The 18,102-nt window shown below is 33.2% G+C and overlaps 1 protein-coding gene across 1 annotated transcript in view; it reads right to left on the reverse strand.

The window, feature by feature from the left end:
- LOC143227447 (angiotensin-converting enzyme-like) overlaps positions 1 to 18,102 on the reverse strand; it is a 103,322-nt gene that overhangs the window by 51,445 nt on the left and 33,775 nt on the right. The window contains exons 12-13 of the mRNA XM_076458894.1: positions 15,817 to 15,939; positions 11,338 to 11,504 (exon numbers count right to left, since the gene is read on the reverse strand). Of these exons, the coding sequence (XP_076315009.1) occupies positions 11,338 to 11,504; positions 15,817 to 15,939 (290 nt within the window). The remainder of the gene's footprint in view (positions 1 to 11,337; positions 11,505 to 15,816; positions 15,940 to 18,102) is intronic.

Here is an 18,102-nt window from a genome sequence, read left to right on the forward strand (position 1 = left end):
AATCCATGTATTGAAAAACTATCCCTTAGCGTTTTCCATTATGTCACTGTCGATCTTTTCCCAAACAATATTGTAATTCGATTTAATTACTTGTCTCAAAATAAATTGAAAATGTTATTATTTTCTGAATTTACTGTATCTGTACTTTTGGTATTTTAAGTAAATAAATGTCGCCAGTCTTTTGACTGGTTCGTTTTAAAGATACTTCTTGTAAAAAGAGTTTTGATTGTTTATACTGGCGTAAAGCTACATAATAGGCTATCTACGTTCTTACCGCCACGAGATATCGAAGCCCAGATTTTAATGTTGTAAGTCTATAAACTCACTGCTGACGTAGCAGGGATTGATTTGGTTTATTTTGAATTTCGCGCAAAGCTACACGAGGGCTATCTGCGTTAGCCCTCCCTAATTTAGCAGAGTAAGACAAGAGGGAAGGCAGCTAGTCATCACCACCCACTGCCAACTCTTGAACTACTCTTTTACCAACGAATAGTGGGATTGACCGTAACATTATAACGCCCCCTCGGCTGAAATGGCGAGCATGTTTGATGCGACGGAGATTCGAACTCGCGACCCTCAGATTACAAGTCGAGTGCCTTAACCATCTGGCCATGCTGGGCCTACCTAGCGAGGAAGATAAATTATCTAATTAATATTTAAATATGATATATATATAGACTTCGGCTTCTTGTAAAGGTTAAAAAAAGGTGAACTTGAAGAACGGAGTACGGAAAATAGAAACAGTTGTAGACATGCTTACAATTATAAAGGGCCTACTGGTTATGACACTTAACTCCCAAGCTGCAGGTCGTAGGTTCGAAACCACTCACCTAATATGCTCGCTTTATTAGCCATTATGTTACGGTCAATCTCATTATTCGTTGATATAAAGAGTAGATTACGCGTTGGCAATAATAGATGGTGTTAAGTAGCTACTCTCTATTCTATCACCAGGCTAACGCAGATACGCCTCGAATAGACTCATAAAGAAAATTAGTATTTAATTGCAGTAAAATGGCATTTCTATGAAAATACAAAATTGCAAAATAATAAATATTTTTGTTTCGAAAATAACGGTGAATAATTTAACAGTAGGTATTACCTTCGTGATGACGAGAAACCCACTTGAAGTAAAAGTGTATTCTCAAGTAGGTATTACCTTCGTAATGACGAGAAACCCACTTAAAGTAAAAGTGTATTCTCAAGACGGCTGGAATGGATATTAGCACTTTAATTAAAGTACAGAACAATCTGTACAACAGGATAACCCAAAGATGACGTACGAAGGTCGAAACGTTGATATGTACTTTAATTAAAGTGCTAGGTATTATGTGAGTGATTTTTGCAAGTGAATTAATTAATGTGATTTCAATTTCTCATACAAGCAAAACATTTTTATACTTCAATATTTTTCAACGCCTATCCTTAACTACCTCTTTTGTATCACAGTAACTACGTTTGACTTAAAACCTGTTCTTTATTATCTATCGTAAATGATAACTACTTATTCAGTAAGCAGGTTCGAATCCCCATCTCACCAAACATGCTCCCCCTTTTAGCCATGGAGGCGTTATAAAGTTACGGTCAGTCCTACTATTCGATGATAAAAGAGTAACCCAAGAGTTGGCGGTGGGTGGTGATAACTACCTGCCTTCCCTCTAGTCTTACACTGCTAAATTAGGGACGGCTAGCGCAGATAGCCCTTGAGTAGCTTTGCGCGAAATTCAAAAACAATCAAACAAACCAACAAACAAACTTATTCAGTATATATTTCAGAAAAATTTATTTAATATAATAGACATATCTCCTTGACCGAATTCGTGAAACTTTTTGTGTGTGTGTGTTTCTTAGCTATGAAACTACAACAACGTCATTTAAAAGGCAATGAAAACCTATAATTAAGTAATGTGGTGGTTCAAAATCTGTACTGTAAAAAATCACTTAAAATAGCAAGTTCCCACGCATGCGCGGTATTTATTTCGTGTCCTCAAGAGAAGAAAGTACGTGTTCGTCATTCTCTTGCAATGAAGGGAAAAATTGAAATTATCTAACCCGTAAAAAGTAGGAACCGAATAAAATAAGTGGTTAAGAATTCCTTTGGACTAACTAACCTCTGAAAGTTTCATCGTGATTAAAAATGTTCGTTATCAACGTCTAAACGCAAATTGCCATATGATATAAGAGCTCTCAGCAGAATGTAAATAGGTCGATATTCAAAACAACTCACAATTAACGTATTTAAACATGAAAAATTATGCTGGTAACTAACTAATGCTATTAACATAGATTACCCCAGCAATTTTTTTTTCCTTTTAACTTATACCCGAAGATAAAAAAAGAAGAAAGCATAGAACAACGACAACAATCTTTCATTTACCTTTTATACGTGTCATCGTGACTCGGTAAATTACAGTTAATTATACGATAATATTTACTTTAACCGATGTTTCGCTTTTACGGCTTTTTCAGGGTCAGTACTGAAAACTGTTTGATATTAGAATTTCATTGAATTACAAAACTGCCTGTGAATGCTGTGGTATTCTATTTCTCGACAACAACTGTTATTGTGTGAACGCATTTTAGAAGCTGGCGAAGCAAAAAAAAATAATTGTGTTTGTCGTAAGGTCTATATCAGATTGTACTCTGACCGCTACTGTTTTCATTCTGAAGAGCTGTGGATTGAACGAAACGCATCGTCAGCAATGCATATGACCAATGTAGTATGGTTGAAATGCTGTTAACATAAACTCTTCTAATTCTTGAAAATATGTAAAGAGCTAGATTAGGAATTTAGTGTTAAAAACATAATAGGCCTAACATAACGTCTAATGACAAATATAATTAATGCTATTTCTTGTGTCTACTAAACGTGCTTTTAACAATGTATAGATTGTCATTATTGTTTCACTATCGTTCTAATGTTACAGTATTGCTATATTAATATTTGATATATACTACTTATATGAAATATAAAAATAAAGAGATTTACAAAATGTTTTACGATTAGCTACAAAACAAATAGATGAAAATAGAAGTTGTTAGGGGCAAAAAATTTTAAGTTGAGAATATGCAAAGTGTACTAGCAGTATTAAACTAAAGAAGAACTGCAATTACTTTGTTATTGAGACTGTGCAATTTGTAGAATATGCTGTAGTCGTGTAATACAGAAAAAAAAATCAAGTGTACGAAAGTTGTTAATTCAAAAATGACAATGTTAAGTGTACTGGTATAATGTGTGTAATTTTTGTTTTGATGGGAGGTTTAGTTATACATACCATCCATTGACTCTATTAATTTTTGAATTTTTTTCGTTAACGAGTGTAGTTTCCATATATTTTCTCTCTTTAGCGTTTTTTTTTTTTTTTTGTAAAATAGAAACGTTAAATGGGTTTTAATTTTCTGTGCTTGGGGTTTCGTGGTTTTATAGGAAGTACTGCTGGGGCAGGCAGTTTTTGTGCTGCTCATACCTGTTATAATACACGGATGTGTTTGGGGACGCGTGTGTGAAAGTATTCTAGTTTCTCCTGTATTTGTGTTAGTTAAAGACGTTTATTTATAAAGTAAGTATGAATATATACTGTGTTATTGTTAAGCTTAGGATTCATCTTCAATAGGAGTTTGTGACTTTTTGGTAGTAAATTGAGCAAAAAAGAAAGAAAAAAAAACAGTACTCACTTCATTGCTTTCAAAATAATATATATATTTGAACTAGTTGAACATATGTACAGCAATGTTTTTACATTACAGATAATCATAAGCTTCTCCTAAACACTGTATAATTCACTTCTTGTTGTTGAAACTCTACTTAAGCCTATTCAATTGCTTAAATTTGGGTTGGTAAGCCGAAATATTCTTTCTTTATTACTATCGTTAAACTATTCGAGCTTAGTTTATTTACGATTCGTCGAGTTACCACGATTGCATCCTATATTTTTAAAACTACCTGCTCCTCTTTCTTATTTCCAATAAACGTTTGCTTTTCGGAAATAGGTCTATTTTTAAAGTCAACATAAACAGGTTGAATTACTTTAGAAATTTCTTTGACGAAATTACCTGTTGTTGTATCTTTTAACAGCGTTAGTCTCACTATTTCTTAGACCTACAATAATCGTTACGCCTCCCACTCCTACGACGATTAACTTTGCTTTTAACGTTTCTGTGGCTGAACTCTTTCGTGTAACTTTCTCGTCTGCTTTGTTTTTATCTATCTGCTGTTTTCTTACACTATTTATATGTTTTTACTTAATCAGCTGTTTGATATATTATCGACATCAATAAATTTCATGCGACGTTCTATAATGTTCACATCAATGATTTATAAACACAACGTGTGATTCTTACCAAGTTAAGTAACTAAACTTGTCATAACATTTACCTTAAAATAATTGCTAACTCTCTTGTCATGAATAAAATTACACAATCATAAAATATTCTCTTAAAAACAAATAAATTAATAATATCTAGACTAAAGAGTCTTTTATACCATTACAATGTACGTCACAACATATATTAAATGTGATTTCATAGTATACGTTTTTGAGGTGGCACCTTTATCCTGCTTTGTTTTCTCTGGCATAGCACCGTTTGTTTGTTTTCGTCAAATTTTGTTTGTGACTGTGTAAAGTAAAACAATACTAATAGTTCTTTCAATGTTGAGGTTGTTTAAAGGCTTTACGAATTTTGGTTGTGGTTTTTATGAGAGGGATGTTCATTGTGGGTATTTTGTTTTGGGGTCTGTTGCTGCTGTGATGTGTTTTTTTTTAATGATTTGAAAACATTATCAACGCAGTATTCGAAGTATCTATTTTGGAATAGTAGTGCTCTAAAAAGAATCTGAATGAAATTTACAATTAACGTGAATTTTATCATACATTTTAAGCTTATTTGTTTAATTCAATTTGTATGATTGGCCATCACAACACGTCTGACAGGAAATCAATGCAGTATAAATACTGCTTATACAGTTAAGTTAATACACAGCTCAATATAGTATAGTGACGTAAATATTACTGGAAAAAGTGCAAATGAGTTTTTGAGCCTCATAAAACACTCAGTTAATTTGTTGAAGAATTATAAAAAAGTTAAAGCATTTGTATTTTAACTTTATATTAGAAGTGTGTAATGTGGAATAAAGACATTCTATTTTCAAGAGTTTTTCATTGGTATTGGTGGAAAATGTAAATTTTTATTTACTTAATATAGGTATTGTGAAAATTAAAAGACATGAACAAAAACTTCAATGAGCGTATATGTAACCAATAATTATGGGAGTACCTATGTGCTAAAAGTCGCCACAGTGAGGGTTCACCAGGTGAGTGGAGATTAAAGGATGTTGTCTGAGGGTTACATAACCGTTACATTACATATAAATTTACCAGACGGTTACATAATGTTTACGTTATATATACACTTGAGACGCATATAAATGTTAATTACGTAATACGCAAATTATGTAACACCTGAGAGTTACATGACTATTATGTAGTAGGCAGCGGAGGATATGACTGTTTTAGGGAAGGGGATGGTAACATGGTTTAATTCTACGCAGCAGAACTAGAGCACGAGAGTTGATTAGGCGACAAAAAGGCACCAGAAGGTGCGTTGGGATGATGAGTGCACAGATAGTCTATTTGTAATTGCATGTAATGCTATTACTCGTATTGTTTATTGGTTTAGCACAACAATAGAAAGTTATTAACAAAATATTTCATTTTAACCCTTTATTATTTTTTTTTTACAGTAGAGATTTGGAAATATGATCTATTTAAAAAAAAAGACATATTTACAGTCTGGCCAAAATGCTTACACACTGTTCTCAATTGATGTCATTGTTTAAATGCGTGGAGTAGTTATTGAATTGCCCGAGTAGTAACAGAGAAGACAGTGTATAACCTAATGAATAAGTACGAAATGATCACTGTGTTTCATGAAAATGTATATCTTACTGGTTTGTGTAAAGTATACTTATCTTGAAGATTTAACCTGTTTCATAATTACAGATTTACTTAACACTTTCACAGATTTGAATAAAGTCTGTACTCCACCATATATGACAAGATATGTAGAGTTATAATACTATTTTAGTTTACCATCAACTTCGGTCTCTAACAGTAGTAATAATTTGACCTTTACAACAGGCGATGTTAATTATTGGGTAGCTCAAAATAGCACTTAGCTTACCCACCAGTACTTTTTGACAACGAATAGTGGGATTATAATACATTAGCTGAAAGAGCGAACATTTTTGGCATCGGATTTTGATTCCATGAACTACAGACTCTGAGTTGAAAACTCTAATCACCAGGCCATGTCAGACCCCTTAAAATAAATATGTAAAAAAGGACAGTTTACATATGAATATGAGGCTACCTTCGGGTTCAATATTATTTAAGGTTTACACGCTTACCTTAACGATAATATTTGTCCTTTAAGCGATTTGGGAGATAAATACATTTTGCTGTGTTTGTTATTAAGCACAAAGCTACATAACGGTATATATATATATATATATGATGTGTCCACTTTGAGCATCGAAACCCCATTTTGCGTTGTAAGCCATTTATTGCTGAACCACCACGTGATAATATATTTGAAAATGACAAAAATTCTTTAATAGTGTTTTACTGATAAAATAAGAACAAGATACCTAACCTGAATAACATTTCGTAAATTTTGCTTTCAAGAAAAGAATGTTTTGAAACCCAACTGATTGGGAAGTATTGAAAAGGTTTATCTTAAAACACTGAAGAACTTTAATACAGAAGGAAGACGCTTAAATTACTTCAGTCTACTTAGAGGGGATACGTTAAGATGCCCCCCCCCCAGTGGCATAGCGGTATGTATGCGGACCCAAACTGCTAGAAATTGAGTTTTATTACCCGTGGTGGACAGAGCGCAGATCAACGTTACGATGAAAGAACCCCTTTTAATTTCAACTGTAATTAGATAATTCAGAAAATATAATTTTATTGCTGCAAAAACTGCTCAGCGTAGTGTTCTAATGTTGTATCAATAGCTTTTTTTCGTTTTGGTTATATGTTTCTTAAATTAACCTGAAGCTTGCTTTGGACTGTGTATTCCACAGTTATTAATATATGTGTTTCTTAGATCCATTTATGTTATTGGACTGTGTATTCCACAGTTACTAATATATGTGTTTGTCAGGTCCATTTATGTTATTGATTCCAAAGTCGTTCTCCACTCCTCTCAAAAAGTCCTGGTGAGGCATACGGTATTACAACTAAAAAATGTTTAATTTGAAAGCCGAAGTACAGGCCTACTTTTTGGTAAAATTTCTTTAATAGCTCTAAACTTATGGACTGACTTGATTTTTTAATTCTGAATTGATCTCTATAGAATAACCTTCTGCCTTCCCTCTAGTCTTACACTACTAAATTAGGGACGGCTCGGTGCAGTGAGCTAACAACCTACTCACTTAAATATCTGTTGAAGAATCCGCAAGCGATTGCTGCCCTATGTTCCTTGATGGAATCTAATGGTGATAATAATAAATAATAAAATGATTTTTCTATAGAATGAATCATCGCTAGATATTTTAATGCCTCGTATAAGTATGCTTAATAAGGAGAAGTGCGAAGTATAGGTACAGAAGTCGTGATTATACAACGGCGATGACTCAAGAGAAACATGTTAAGAAAACTTTCTGTTATATGTTTAGACTGTAACGAGCTGACACTATCGAGGTCGGTAAAATGGTTGTGCAAGTTATGAACTTACATTAATTAAGCGGAACCAGGAAGAATCTTTGCCAGCTTGATGACACTGCAGTATGAGCTAAAGATGTGAATGATTGATAATTATCGAGCTTCATCCCCCACCCCACAGACAGTCGGTACTTTGATAAGTATCGATAACAAGAATGTCAGTGTAGATACATGAGATGAGGCTGGCGACTAACCGACTCTAGTTGTGACCAATGGATAATCAGAGTTTTTTTGTTGTTAGTTGTTGCCCACGATTATAACAGAATTGACCAATTAAGTATCGGAACTACTTGTGGGTAGTTGTGCATACTAGTTGATACATCGTGAGGATACTAAAGAAAACTAGAATATAATCTAATGTAACAGCTGAAAAGTCAACTCTCTCCTGAAGAAAGAAGTTACCTCCAGACTCAACGCAAGTTCTTTACATTACTTCATCATGTCCACCGCCTTAGTAAGACAACCGTTTCTCACCTGAACTCTTTGTAAGCATTTCATTACCATTATTCTTAAGCATCGGCTGCCATATTAAGTACTACAGAGTTAGACGAATTGTCAGTATAAGTGTTAATTAAAGTAGAAAAATATAACCTATTTGAGAAAATGCGTATTAGATGTTACCATTAAGTACATGAAAAGTTAATAAAAGAAGTATTCTTCTTTGTTTAACTGTCAAGTCTCGAGTTAGTGTCTATGTGCTCCATTCACCCATTGCACCCTTACTTAAAATAAATAAATTGTGTAACATGTAGTATCAGTGGAAGCTCCAACGGCTAAGCCGAACCAACCACTCGGCCTACCTAACGTTACGAGAACAAGAAATCTTAAATAATGTGTAAATCATCTTTTTCAAATCATAAAATAGGAACAGGTTATTTAAACTGAACTACAGTTTTCTAAGATAAACATTTTTATTGTTATAAATTCTCAAGTTTTGATGCTCCAATGTCATCATTGTTACTTCTGTGGGAATAAAGATTTGTTTTGTTGATTTATTTTTTAAAGTCGCGAAATGGTACACGAGGGCTATCTACACTATCCTTCCCTACTTTAGAAGTGAAAGACTAGAGGAAAAGCAACTAGACATCACCACCCACTGCCAACTCTGGGGCTACTCTTCTATCAACGAACAGTGGGTTTGACCGATACATTTATAACGGTTGAAAGGGCGAGTTTGTTTGGAGTGATGGGGAGTCGAACCCACAACCTTCATTTTACGTATAAAACGCCCTAGACACCTGACCATGCTGGGCCAGGAATGCAGGATGTAAAGGAAATACTTGTAATGCATTACCTTTAACCTGCTATTGCTAATACTTGTGTTTATCACAACAAATAATGTTCTTCGACATAAACTAAGCCTAAACTAGTTTATTGTTTCTGTTGTATACATGATAACGTAGATTTTCAAGTAATATAACAAATACTTTAATAAGAATTTTTTACTTTGTTGTAGTTCTTGGTCATTTCATGAGAAGGATTAGGTTTATATTTTAAAGATAACAATACTAATGATGTTTGCGTGACTTTCTTGTTGTTCATTTCATGTAAGGGTTTCGTCCTTCTTAAGATTCAAAATAATCTTCAACTATAAAAGAAGAAAAACAAATTTGTTCACTGTAATAAAAAAGTCAAATTCAGTGAAATCACTGATAACATAGATATATACAGTGTATTATAGCATATGCAAGTATAATTTATACATATGCGTATGTATATATATCATAGAGAAAGTTCATACCGCTTTATAGTCATATAAGTTAAATATATCACGAAATAATATAAATCGAAATTCTTTCTTCAGATGTGCTGCATTGACTATCCTGGGTTTAATCAGTTAATTGTGATTATTAGTATGTATATAAATATTATATCAATAACAACTGTCACTATAATTTTAGGGTACGTTCTTTGTATCACGCCAACCTCTTAACCCTAAAACAACAGTGTTAAATTTTCAGTCATTAACATTTATATGGAGTCATACTGATTCCATGCTAGCGTTCTATGGTTAAAAGTATTTTATTATTTTGCAACTAACATTCTTAGAAGTAACAGTGTAGAGATGGTAGAAAACAGATTTCGTAAGGCCAATTTCTATACAAGACATCCAATGAGATTACTTCCACTCATAACAAAGAACAAAACAGCTCGTCTACAACGGTGTTACAACACGTCCATTAGATGAACAACATATGGAAACGTATTTTGCTTTTCCATATTCTTTATTTAATGTGATTATGTTAGGATGATGTAGGAAGTGGTAAATTTGGCGACTTTACACTACATCCGGTAAAACGGTACCATTAATGCCACACAAAGGAAGCCTGCAACACTGTGTGCTAACACTTGCTGATGAATATTCCTACTGCAATAAACTAAAACATACGAAGAAGAAGAATTTAAGTGAACTGAGTGGTTTTCTCTTTCACTAAGCACGTGATCGAATGATCACGCCAATATTATAGAAAAAAAAAGTCTAAAAGTTCAAATGTTGTCTGATTTTTTTAATGACCATTTTAGTTTCGTGTAAATTGTTTAAATTATTTATGTAGAAGAAAAGGTCCCGACTGTCTTTTTGTGTGTGTCTGGAGAAATACCTCCAACCCCACTCTCTAGAAACACCTTTGGCAGAGAAATCATTGTAACTTAAGACATTATCAACTCTTATTTTAAACGTGCAGTATTTGTATTAAACTGCCTTCGCTATTTTTAATGGTAACTACACTTCATATTGGAAAACAAAAATCACGAACTGTATAAGATAAAACCACAGCTACGAAATATTGAGAATGACCAAACATTTACATTTCAGATTACGAGATTTATTATCAGATGCATGATTTTCACAACATTGAAATGGGGAAGAATGGTAGCATTATTTGATAGACGAAACAATGTTCTTTACATTGTCATAGTATACTACTGCAAATTCTGGTTATACTTCAACATTTGTGGAAATTTGTGTTTAGGAAACCTTTGTAATTTGATGACGTATGAAAAACAAAATAGTACAAAAGTGTTATGTATTTTTTGTTTCTTAAATTGTTTTAATTATAAAAATCAAATGCTTGTCTAATTCTTAAACGTTCTGTACTATTAATTTTTAATATTACAGAACAAAAGTAAATAAATATTAACATTGAGGATAACTTCACCAAAATGTTATTTGTTATTTTGAATTTCGCGCAAAGCTACTCGAGGGCTATCTGCGCTAGCCGTCCCTAATTTAGTAGTGTAAGACTAGAGGGAAGGCAGCTAGTCATCAGCCAACTCTTAGGCTACTCTTTTACCAACGAATAGTGAGATTGACCGTAATATTATAACGCCCCCACGGCTGAAAGGGCGATCATGTTTAATGCAACAGGGATTCGAACCCGCGACCCTCGGATTACGAGTCGAACGCCTTAACCCACCTGGCCATGCCGGGCCTACCACTAAAATGAAACAAGTTGTGAAGAAATTTGTGTGTGCGCTTGCATTCTCTTATAACAAAGCCACATCGGACTATCTGCTGAGTTCACTGAGGGAGAATCAAACCCCTGATTTTAGCGTTGTAAATCCGTAGATTTATTGCTGTACCAGTGGGGGAGTGCGAAGAAAGAATACTCACTCTTAGCGTCAGGCCAACCAATAACTTCATCTTTCAGTTGAGTGTCCAGCCAAGTTTCCAAAGGTTCGAAGTACGAAATCAGGGCTTTTCCATTCATAGTAGACTCACCGGTCAATAACTTCATCACTTCCGGCCATGGTCGAGATGACCCCAAACTAAGGGCTTCACTAGAAACAAATTTGAAAACAAGCAAAAACTTAATAATTAAGGGCAGTATGAAATCTGGTAATTTATGATATTATTATTATTTAGAAAGATAACACTGATAACATAAGATGCTAGCATTTTTATACCTATTAATTATAGGTTACATTTTTAATATTCTAATTTAGGTGTTTGTATTATCCAAAATATCTTGGTTTGAATTTCGCGCAAAGATACACGAGGGCTATCTACGTTAGCCGTCCCTAATTTTGCAGTGTAAGGTTAGAGAAAGGTAACTAGTCATCACCACTCACAACCAACTCTTTTACCAACGCATAGTGGGATTGATCGTAACATTATAATGCCCCACGGCTGAAAGGGCGAGCATATTTGGTGGGAGGTGGATTCGAACCCGCCACCCTCGGATTAGGAGTCGAGTGCCTTAACCACCTGGCTATGCTGGGCTATCCAAGAGAAAGATTTGACGTAAGACAAGCGCGTGAAGTATAGTATCTTTTTGCAGGTTTTGAAATGATTTGAACAATATAAAAAAAAAAAACGTCATTTAGACAATATGTAATTGACTTCAGCCTCCACTTGTGACAATATACGGCATTTTTTAATAATTTTTAGTACATTTGGAACTATTTTCACCCATAGTACTTGTACAGTATATTTTTCGAAACACTATTTTTCCAGCGGGTTTTATTTTACTTCTCTTTTCACACTTTGCATAATAAAATGATCAAAATTAAATAAATGTAACTCCATATGTCACACTTTATTTCATTTTTAAAGAAATGATAATATTTTTATTATGAATTACCATAGTACAACTGCTGCATGCACATACTTTTCGCTCATTGTTTTTATATTTTGGCTTGAATACGTTATCTGTGTTTATTAACAACTGAAAATAACCCACTATTAAAAATTCAGATACAAGCAAAAGGGTGTATCAGTTTTCCTATGTGATCAAAACCCAATTATACAAGACTTCCAAAGACAGATACTAAAAGGTTGTGAGAAAGTTCTCCAGTAAAATAAGATACAAATGCTACTTCGCTTCATCATAATCCTAACAGAACAAAATGCAAACCAAAATGCCGTGGCCAGTCAGTAGACCTAACATTAGCAGTATTTGTAATAAGAATGTGCCAGCACATCATGTAGAACACGACACGCCAGAATGGGAACAGAACCTAGATTTTTGCAAATGATTACGCAAATCTAATAACCCAATATTTACTTTAAAAAGTTTTGTTTTTATAAAATTATGGCGAGAATATATCACCAAAATAGTACCTTTCAAGTCCAAAGCATAAGTAACAAGCACTGACTAAATATATAGCTCAACAATAAGTTATTTCATTTTTTTTCCTTTTTGTAGGTTTTAAAAGTTTCTTTGTGTCAGTTCATTTATTATTTTCAAATCTTATGTTTCTAATGGTATAAGTCCTATTGTAATTTGTTAGCTAGAGAGCGTAGAACACTTAGAACATGCTAAGGATATGACGTCATTTTTTAAATTGGTATTTTTAGGACTAGATTATAAATACGAGATACTGTGTAGTGAGTAGTTTCCAAGATTAGTTTTGAATTAATCACCGTGTTATTGTGAAGTATTTGGACCTGTGTTTGCTTTTGCAGTTGCTGAATTACTTTGTACAAGTTAATTTGTGTTACATTGATTGACGTCGTGTGTAATGTCGGCCAAAAACAATTTATGTTAAAAGGAGGAAATAAACTAATAAACAAATCATTACATAGACTGGACATTGAATTATTTTCATCAGGTAGTATAAAAAAACCTTCCAATGAAATAATAACAATATAACGAATTGTGTTAGAAGTAGGATTTATTTTGGTGAAAATGGAATATAACTTAGAGAATAAAAGAAACACAACTTCAACTGTTGCAACCGGCGACCACGAGGCTGATGAGATCAGACGCGAGTGCTACGCGAGATTATGAAATTACTATGACAAGATTAAAAATAATGTTACAGAAAATTAGAAGAAAGGAACAGGATGTTAGTGGAAATAAACGAATATTAAAAAAAGGCTAAGAATAATTGGAGAATATATTAGTATAAAGTTATAGAAAATTAAATGAAACCCAAAAATAAGTAAAACCTAAAAGAAGACCAAGAAGAAATACATAGAAAATTAGAAGAAAGTGACATAAATTTAAGGGAAAAGTTAAAAGAAGAATCAAAATTGAAAACAACTTTGATTGAAGACAAGATCAATGAGACTATTGGAGATGTAAAGAGAGTTTATAACAACAAAACCGAAGACAAACAACAAGGCTGCAATGTAATAGTAGTTGTTAGTTAATAATCGTGAAGCTACACAATGTATTATTTGTGCTATGCCTAATACCAATATAGAAACCCAAGATTTTAGTTTTGTCATCTTTTTAATTTACAGCTAAGCCATTGGAGACTTGACTGAGTAAGAAAAGGTATCAATGGTACAGAAAAAAAACATCATTAAGAAAGAAACAAATTTAAAATGTGGAAAATTAACTGTTAACTGTAAAGAGTAAACCAACCGCACCAAGTCAGGAGTTCAAACCAAGACTGCTGTCTGCTGTGAAATATGAAATGAACGTGTTTGTCTACACTAATTTCCACTACTGCTGTATCACCTGTTACAAACAGTTCCTCCTAGACTTGTCAAACCATGATATTAACAAATCCATTTCCAGAATGTAATTGACTAATTTAACATTAACTAATTTAAAAAAAAAAAAAGATCGATTATGAATTGCCAAGCTAAGTTTTAAGTCGTTTCTATATATAATTAAGTTAGGATGGAAGAGTGAACAATAAGTGATATAACTTAGAGCCAATTTAAAATAACTAACAGTATAACAAACATTTCTATATAAATTTGACTTGTTTTTATATATTATTTTAAAACAAGTTAACTTTGTGCTATTTGTTTATTTTTGAAATTTAAAGCCAAAAAGTTACAGATACCTCCTGTCAAAAATCTATCCCATACAAAAACCTGACAATTGTGAGCCATCCAGAATAAACAGAGGTAAGCAGTGGAAGAAGTAGACATAAACAACAGTGGCGAATATACCTATATATGTACAGCTGTAGTGGTGGCAAAAATACTGTACAGATTACAATCCCACAACATAACCACATTGACTGAGTTTAATTAGTAGATAGAGAGGGGTGAGCAACTTGGATTCAAAAATTGTGATCTATAAGAGATTGTTTAATAACAAAAGAGAGAGAAAAGTGTCAACAGAAAAGAGAATAAAAAAGAATAAGAGCACAAATTAAGAAAGAAGAAAAGGAGAGAAAGGAGAAATTAGGAATAGAAAGAATAAAGTACAAATTGAAATTGCTAAGCTCACCCAACAGAAAGACAGAGGACCCAAAACTGGTATTGGATTAGCATCAATGTTTCCCTAGGAAAACTAGGAAAAAGGCGACTTGTCTTAACCCCCTTCCCACAAGAAAATGTTGAGATGATGCCAGAAGATGGAAACGACTGTGACAAGTTAAAATTGGCATTGATGAAGTTCTATGAACGTACAAAGAAAGGTTTTCGTCAGAAGTTGAGAGAAGTCAAACCTGACATCGGAGAAATCGTATTTCAGTTTTTGGTACATGTGCAGTGATACATCAGAAAATGGACTAACATGGTTGACTCCAAACCTATGGACAATCCAAAGACTATCATGGCAAAACTAGATGGAGCCAGGTTATTTACCAAGATCGATCTTAGTAAAGGTTATTGGCAGGTCCCGGTAAAGAGAGAATCTAAAAAGAATACAACCTTTTCACACTGATCAGATGCTACAACTTGTGGTGATGACTAGCTGCCTTCCCTCTAGTCTTACACTGCTAAATTAGGGACGGCTAGCACAGATAGCCCTCGAGTAGCTTTGTGCGAAATTCAAAAACAAACAAACAAATTATTCTTCGTTTTTGTGAATTTGTTTGTTTCAGCTGGTAAAACCAAAACTGTGTCACGCACTGAATGCTCATAACAGTTTAATAGTGTTTACGCTATTATGTATACTTTACGTGTAGGTTTATTGAATAAACTTACATCTACTAATTGGTTTGTCTAACCAGGATTTACTGATCTGACACATAATGTATGAAAAAAAGCGTAGCTTAAATGGCGTGCGTGAAAATGATAGAATAAGAAAGATTCAAGTGAAGGGCATTAAATGTATCACAAATGTTTTGCGGGTCACCGCTAGTTTATAAATATTAATTTGCTATAGTTAGGTTACCGATAAGTATATATTAAAATAATATAACAATAAGTAGAATTCAACATACGAAACTTGTTACATACCTCAAAGCTTTTCCCGCCTCTTTGCTCCTGTAAATATCACACTTGTACAGCGGTCCCTCATGGCCTGCTTTCTTACATAGTGCTTCGTGAAACTGGAACTGGATGACAAAACTAACAAAGTATCTAAAAAAAACAACAACAAAAATCGCTAAGATATTAGTTTATTTAACCGAAACGCAATTCAATCTTTTAGAATGGTATTTGGGTAACAGAGCTGCTTTTAAATATAAAAAAATCAAAACAACGATTGTTTGATTCAGCACTTTTTAATCGTGCTCAGTGTAGTCAAGATGAGGGTGCTTTGTCAATATTCTGATGCAGGCCTACGTTACATTTATTAGTAGTACAACCGATAATGGTCACAACAAGACTGATAAACATAATTCAGTTTTAATTGTAGTTTAAATATAAAAGCTAATTAATTTTCAAAACAGTTACACTTGAAATCTTATCTGGCTGAAACGTTGACTTTTTGTCTTGAAAAAACTACGAAAGTGTGTTTTTCTTATAGCAAAGCCACATCGGGCTATCTGCTCAGCCTACCGAGGGGAATCGAACCCCTGATTTTAGTGTTGGAAATCCGGAGACATACTGCTGTACTAGCGGGGTATAACTACGAAAGCTAAAAGCAGGAAGGAAAAAGTTAAAAAGATATTAAGACTCATCAGCGTGATTAAAGAAGTTTATGACTCCGCTTCCGCTTCAAGTAAAGGTTAATATAGGAATTAGTAATTATTTGTCTGATCTGTTTCCAGCATTAAAATCACCAAAAGAACTAGACATTTGGAAAAAACTTAATAAATCAAAACACGAACTGTGTATTGTAGCGATAAAATTATCATACATAAAATTTTTATCTTGATTATCGTTCATTATAAACAAGATACATTTTTATCTATTTCACTCTTCTTTTGTGGTACCGTTTATTTACCAGGCACACATAAAATAATCTGCGTTTAAAACTGTAGTATTTATGAATTATTAATAAACTGTTCTAATAGTGCGTTTTTGCGTAATAACTGAATTTTACAAATATTATTCTAAATCCCATTATCACTGGGTGTTATTTTATTACTCTTAAATAGTTGCACCAACTAACTATAATAAAATCCCATTTATTATAAAATAAAGTTTTGAGAGATTACTTAAATTGGCTCGAGATCTGCCTTTGGTCAAATAAAAAGGTTTAACAATTCTTATTTACGAACATATTTCAAAGTAGTTCAAATCACTACCTTTTTCTTAGAACACCAAATTATCAACTTTATGATATTCTTACGTAAAATTGAATTCTGCAAAGAGTATTAGATAGGCCCGTTTTATAATGGGAGGATCGGTAGTATAAATAGTGAACTGATATTGACTTTAACTAAACTGACTGAATTTAAGTTAAGAAGTAAAGAGAGTGGACAATATATGTAATACAAAGTGAAAGCAATCTTCAAAGACAAAAATACAGTGCGTACTTGCGTTCCCATTCGTTCCTTGTTGCATTGTTGGTCTTGTAGACTAGGGAGGGTCAGATTCTCTTAAACCTCTTCCTCCTGTCTGTACTTTGAATTGTTAACTGTGGGTTGTTAATGTTGAAACTACATTGAGGCCAGAGTGAATAATATCTGCTCCGACCCTTTCAGGGCATAAGTTCATTTATGTAATTGCCTTTTGCCTAATACTAAAAGTGAGCTTTCATAGGTTCAGGTATATCAGCATTTAAATTAGTAGTCTAGTAGTCAGTGGCCTTCTTATTTCTACAATAGTTGTTAATGATTCTTATTTCTAAGATAGATGTTAACGAGAGAGAGGTACTTAGTGTTATTTTCATTATGTATGTAGTATCTATCAAGGACACATAATGAATCAATTTTCTGCCAATTTTTGTGGAAGTAATTTATAGAATTATGAAAGAGCAGTCTAAACTGGTTTCAAGATCTGTGTATTTATCTATGAATTTTGATTATGTGCTGCGAGTAATTTTATATGCTGAAGTTATAACTGAGTTTCAAATTGTCTTGTATTTTATGTATGTGTTTCTGAGTTATATTTATCTAAGCTGGACATGCATATTCTATAATAAGTCTTATGTATGTTTTATAGATATTAATTATATTATCTGGTTAAGTTCCTTGATTTTTAGCTGTTAGATTTCTTGCATAATTTTTACGTTTCCAAATTATGGCCAGTTTATTATTTGTGTATTTAATCCACGCTATCTTTGTAACATAGGTTAAACCTAGCAATTTTGTTGAAGTAGTGGTCCGTAAAAGTACTCTGTTCATGTATAGTTTA

Source organism: Tachypleus tridentatus, chromosome 9 (assembly GCF_004210375.1).
Source record: "Tachypleus tridentatus isolate NWPU-2018 chromosome 9, ASM421037v1, whole genome shotgun sequence".
Lineage (NCBI taxonomy): Eukaryota > Metazoa > Arthropoda > Merostomata > Xiphosura > Limulidae > Tachypleus > Tachypleus tridentatus.